The 6,072-nt window shown below is 41.1% G+C and overlaps 1 protein-coding gene across 1 annotated transcript in view; it reads left to right on the top strand.

The window, feature by feature from the left end:
• The first annotated feature begins 4,575 nt into the window (after nt 1-4,575).
• Nucleotides 4,576-6,072, top strand: part of ebag9 (estrogen receptor binding site associated antigen 9) — a 9,065-nt gene continuing 7,568 nt past the window's right edge. The window contains exons 1-2 of the mRNA XM_024262090.2: nt 4,576-4,919; nt 5,115-5,209. Of these exons, the coding sequence (XP_024117858.1) occupies nt 5,127-5,209 (83 nt within the window). The 5' untranslated portion in view covers nt 4,576-4,919; nt 5,115-5,126. The remainder of the gene's footprint in view (nt 4,920-5,114; nt 5,210-6,072) is intronic.

Raw genomic sequence — 6,072 nt, 5'->3', positions numbered from 1 at the left:
ATGATTTCTCTAAACCCTCCCCTTGACGTTTTCGAAGTTCTCTTTGATGTTTCTGATGATTTCTCTGAACCCTCCCTTTTTACGTTTTTAAAGTTTTCCTTTCTGTTTATGGTGAATTCTCTAAACCCTCCCTCAGACATTTTCGAAGTTTTACTTTGATGTTTGTGATTATTCCTTTGAATCCTCTCTTCGACGTTTTCAAAGTTTTCTTTGATGTTCGTGATGATTTCTTTGAACACTCCCTTTGATGTTTTCGAAGTTCTCTTTGATGTTTCTGATGATTTCTCTGAACCCTCCCTTTTTACGTTTTCAACGTTTTCTTCGATGTTTCTGATGAATTCTCTGAACCCTCCCTCAGTGTTACGGCTGTGGCCGTATTTGGTTTTGGTTCTCCTGGTTTAGTGTATTTTTGTCAGAGTGGGACTTCGTGGGACTTGTGTTTTGTGGATCTTTGTTTGTGTTTCTGTCTTGATTTGTTTCAGGTGTGGTGCTGGAGGCGTGGCTCCCCATTGGTTGGACCTGAAGGAGGGGAGCCTTCAAAAGCACCACATGGACCTCCAGACCATGAGAAGGGAGCTGGGCTGTAACAGTCTCCACTGCAGCTCAGTGAACTTCTCCACCTGTTTTAGTTTGTGCGCACTTTGTTTTCTTTGGTTAAGTTCCCACTCTGTACTCTGTGTTCTGTCTTTAGTGTTGGTTTAGTTTAAGTGAAGCTGTAGGGGTGAACCGCCATTTTCTTTAGTAAATGTTTTCTCATGTTTTTGTTAGTCCAGGGAGGTTAGTGTTTGTCATTCTGTTAGTTTCTTTTGCAGGTAAGCTCCCTGGGTTGAGCTAGTTGGGGTTTTGTTTGTTATTTTGGCCTCGGTTCACCCTGAAGCCTTTTGCTTCACTTTTAATTATTTTGGTGGTTTTGTTCTTGTAAATAAATAATTTAACTTTTTATGGAGACACTTGTGTTGTGTTTTGTTACACATTTTATTTAATTTATCTTTATGTTAGGCCCCAGATCCCCTAGACAAATTGGGGCGTAACACTCAGACATTTTCAAAGTTTTTTTTGATGTTTGTGATGATTTCTTTGAACCCTCCCTCAGACATTTTCGAAGTTTTCTTTGATGTTTGTGATGATTTCTTTGAACCCTCCCCTTGACGTTTTTAAAGTTTTCCTTTCTGTTTCTGATGAATTCTCTAAACCGGGGGTCGGCAACCTGCGGCTCCGGAGCCGCATGCGGCTCTTTAAGCACTGCCTTGCGGCTCATTGGCGCTTCTTCAAAAATGTTTAAAAATGATAAAAAATGTTGGAGGGAAATATATTTTTTTGTTTTAATACGGTTTCTGTAGGAGGACAAACATGACACAAACATCCTTTACGTTTTCCAGTTGTTGTGAGATGAATGTAGGTGCTTCCACGCCGGCTGAGTCAGCGCGCAATCAAGCCACACCCTCAATGAAAAGTCAATGGAAATGCGCGCACAGCATAATTCCTGCCCGTGCGTCTGGAGCGCAGGTGAGCGCACGTTGCGCGGGTTTTTAAGTCGGGTCGCGAGCTCCATGTACAAATCGGCACGCATTGAGCGCACGCTGAATCTTCAATCCGGTTCAAGATTTCCACGCACAGTCACAGCAGCTCAGAGCAGTGACCAATCAAGGAGCCGGATTTGGAAGCTGCTTGTGGGCGGAGTCTTCTTCAAAGCACAGAAGTGACAAACGTGATCACGAAGGAGAAATGAATCATTACGGTTTGTGTCCGGTCAGGTTAATATGACACCAAGATGAGATGAGCGCTAACCAACAGTAGAAGAAGAATAGAAGAAGAATCCCCTCTCCACCACTGCGTGCGTGACCGCGCTGCTCCGGTGTGGATATCACCTGCTGAGCGCGGCCGATGTGCAGGTCTCACACACTGGCCGTGTGCGGTGCGTGGCGGGGAGGAGATTCTCCTTCGATTGTATTTTTACTGTTCATTAGCGCTGATCTGCATCTACAACAGGGAGAATCTAAAGTAAAAGTGTTGAAAATCCCCCAAATCTTTCTGAAGACTTTTGTTGTCACAACTCTGTCCTTTTAAATGTCTGACTATAAGACTCACGCGCGCTCCAGACTTGGAGGGCAGGAATTTAGGTGTGCACGCGTTTATATTGACTCTTCATTGAAAGTGAACGCTTGATTGCACGCCGACGCGGCCAGTGTGGAAGCACCTTAAAGGTGCACGTTACATTTTTGTGTTTTTTTTTTCAAATCCTCTAAATAAAAATGACATCAAAAATCGTATTTCTTTATTGTATTTCTTTAATTTCATCAAAGCAATGAAACAAACTGTAATTCATTCATATTGTCATGATGGTCTCAGACACGCTGGGCTTGCTGTCGGTCTGGCAGCGCAAGGAATTGTGGGTTACCCGTTCTTTTGCCTGTCTGACTGGAATTGGATTTAAGTTTGGGTTTTCCTCAATGTCTTTTGATGTCTGACTGTTGAACATTTGTTGGCATTTATGATTTTGTCCTGTTATGTTTGAATTCTTCCTGCACCTGGAGTGAGAATGAGGGAGAGACTGATGAGGACCCCGCCTCCTTGCCTCGTTGAAGGATGTCAAAATAAAAGCTTGTGTGTTGATTATAAGGCTATTCAGCTTTTGTTAGATAGTTTGACGCTGCAAATCCTCTCTAGCTTGTCATGAGACCAAAATTGAGGCTTTCATGACGCAAGGACACGTAGCAGGAGAAACAATCGTTCAATCACAGACGTGATTAATTGACACTTTCTCTATGTATTATCTTCATTGTAAGACTTATATAAGGCATTTTAGTTTATGCGGCTCCAGACATATTTGTTTTTTATTGTATTGGTCTAAAGTGGCTCTTTCAACATTTTGGGTTGCCGACCCCTGGCCTAGGCAACCCAGTCTCCTACAAAAACGTTCAGTATCCACGTTTGTCCACAGGGAAAAACGTAGCAGTTTCACAAAAAACGGGTCTAAATTGTGGAATTGCTACGTCTCATTCTCTCATTCATTTCTACGGGGGTGCGCCGGATCACGTGACTGATCACGTGACTTTTGAGTTTCTGCCTGTCGCTAGCAAAAACACGTGGGATATTCACTCTTTTTCGGTGGAAAATCACTTAGAATAAAATATTTTGTGGACTAATCTTTATTTTGCCAATATTTCTAGCGAGAAATTCGCCCGTTACTATCAGGATATACATTTATTTTGGACAAACAGTTCGTAGTTTGTCTGTTTTGCTGGACTTCTCCCCAAAAGGGGCTCCAAAATTGCGAAATATCAACGTTTCCGGAGTACGAAACGATCCCGGAACCGGACTATCAGCAGGATTTGGGGACCCGAGCCGCGTCGGTGCCGTGTCAAGGTTTGGGTTCGGGTACGTTCGGACAAACCGCCCGGACCCTTTTTTAATTGGGCCCCGAATGACTTGCGTAAAGCTAGAATATGACAACACAGTCTGACTACTTCCGGTCGAGGACGGTCAAAGGTACGACACATACCTATTTTGTCTATTTCTTTAAAGTTAGAGAGAGACTTTAAAGTCAAAAAGGAACATTTTGGAGATGAATGTGTGGAAGGAGATTGAAATGATTTGGACATGTTGAGAGGATGAACAGTGATGATGTTGGTAAAAGGATGATGAAGTTGGAGGTACCAGGAAAAAGGCCAGGAGGAAGACCAAAGAGGAGACTCATGGATGTCACCAAGGAGGAGGTGGATGCTTCACTGTCATGATCCCAAAGGGGAGCAGCCAAAGGATGAGCAAGATGAAGGCTATCATCATACTACAATTATGGTATTGATGCTGTTATTGCTTTTTTTGTCTCACTCTTGTCTGTCCTGTTATCTCATCCCAGCTCATTGTTCTGCCTTGCGGATGCTTTCTTTTATTCCATTTTCCATTTTTTGTATACTTTAATGACCAAAACATACAGAACAACAATGTACGGCAAGTAGAACATTGAGAATGCCAGGGGATAGCATATACAATACAAAAGAAACATTACAAAGCATATATTACTAATTTAAAATAAGTTAAATATATTTAAAGACAGACAAAGTTATTTGTTTACACTATGAGATATGGTAAGTAAGTATGATTCTAATTCTTTAAGGGGGGGAAAAGTTTTGATAAAGAAAACTTATATTTGTGAATATGAAACTTACCAATTATAATTAATAAATTGTTAATTTTATGTTGAATGGTCTGTTCTTTGTGTAGGCCAAATATAATATGTTTAAATTTAGAGTCAAAATTGCACTGAATTAAATGGGTACTATCTTTTCAAAATATATATTTTTTATATTACAGTTCTAAATTATGTGACTAATTGTTTCTGGGTTTTCTTTACAAAGTGTGCAGTTATGGGATCAATTATTTTATCATATCTGATTAGTGGGATAGATTCTATGAAGAAGTTTGGAAGAGAAATCTCTCATCTTGTTATTAATTAATAATTTGTGATGGAGTGTCCAAACATTATTCTGTAAGTCTGGGATACATTTTCTCCAATAGAAGACAGAATAGGAGAAAGAAATGAAATTTTGTTGAAAAAGTTTATCAATTTTCCAGAAGGCCGTGAACGCAGCACGATGACGTGTACTTCCTCGTTGCAGCTCCTCCCAATTCAAAGATGGCAGCCCTGAGACAGAGACGAGCATTAGCAGGAATTTAAGTATTTTGTCGTGAAACCAGGTCTTTGTGGGGCTCTGCTACGTGCCTGCTTTTGTTTTCACGGTGATGTTTTTACTCACTGTCAATGTGTCGTCTGAAAAAACGCTTTCAAATAGTTAAAAATACAATGTTTTCCAACGGGCTAAGCTAGCAAGCGGCGCTTAGCAAATAAATGAACTTGACTGTTTTTGCCTCAAACACGAAGCATCTGCTCTGCATACGCGCTGTTTACATCACATTAGGTAGGTACGACCGTCCTCAAATAATCATTCATGACATACTGCTCATATTTACCTGTGTTAACTTGTGAGATAGGTTAAAACTGACGTGCTTTTAGATACTTAGTTGTTGTGGTATTTGCTAAAATTTGTCATTGCATGCAACATCACTGTAAACTCAAATAAAAGCCCAAAAAACGCGTTTTTCTGTCTCATCAGATCAGTTTCATCATGGCCATCACTCAGTTCCGTCTGTTCAAGATCTGCACATGTTTAGCCAGCATCCTCTCCTTTCTGAAAAGGTTGATATGCAGGTAAGCTGGAATGGCTGCTAAAATAGCAAATTGTCCACACGTCAATTTTCTATTGTTTAGGATGTAAAACTGCTCCCATCGTTCAATTTTAAGTAAAATTGATGTGTTCTGCACTGCTCTTACATGGTAACAATTCAACATGGAGTTACACATTTTCAAAAACTATTTCAGGGAAATTCAGTAGAACGTAAACAAAAAGGGTTAGCAGCAAAAACGTCCCTGCAGATATCAGAGTGCTGTTGGACAGCATTTGGGTTCCACACCCTTGTTAATTAACACCAATATTTTAAAATATTCTGAAGTCCCACCCAGATTCTCTTTTAATCTATTGTAATAATGTTTCCAGTGGTCTTTTTTGCATGATCATGCAGTTTTTAGCCAAATATGTTGGTTACTATAGACATAGTTTCTGAAGAGCGACAGTAGTTTATTAGAATTTTGCCTCTATGTTGTGGTCGGGACTGTTGGTGGGAACAAAGCTTGCCTTTGCTTCCTATCATGCTTTTGTTTACACTGTCTCTTGCTCCTGACACCCCAAACATAGTGGCACATGTAACTATTCGTCTGCAGGTGGAGGCAACAGAATGGAGCGGAGCAGGGAGCTTGTGGCTCACTAATTGTAGCACCTATATCAATGCTACAGGCTTTTTCTCTCACCCTCCACGTGTGGTTTCTCCTCCAAGCTCAGGTCCTCTACCAGAGGTCTGGGAGCTTGAGGGTCCTGTGCAGTATTTTAGCTGTTCCTAGAACTCCACTTTTCTGGATTGAGATGTCTGAGGTAGGGGTGTTGCGGATCACGGATTATCCGTGGTCCGTACGGATCAGAAGCCACGGTTCGGGACACGGTTCGGACACGTGTGTAC

Source organism: Oryzias melastigma, unplaced genomic scaffold (genome assembly GCF_002922805.2).
Source record: "Oryzias melastigma strain HK-1 unplaced genomic scaffold, ASM292280v2 sc00366, whole genome shotgun sequence".
NCBI classification, from domain to species: Eukaryota; Metazoa; Chordata; class Actinopteri; order Beloniformes; family Adrianichthyidae; genus Oryzias; species Oryzias melastigma.
The sequence above is the reverse complement of the archived record's forward strand: the minus strand, read 5'-3'. Positions and strand labels throughout refer to the sequence as shown.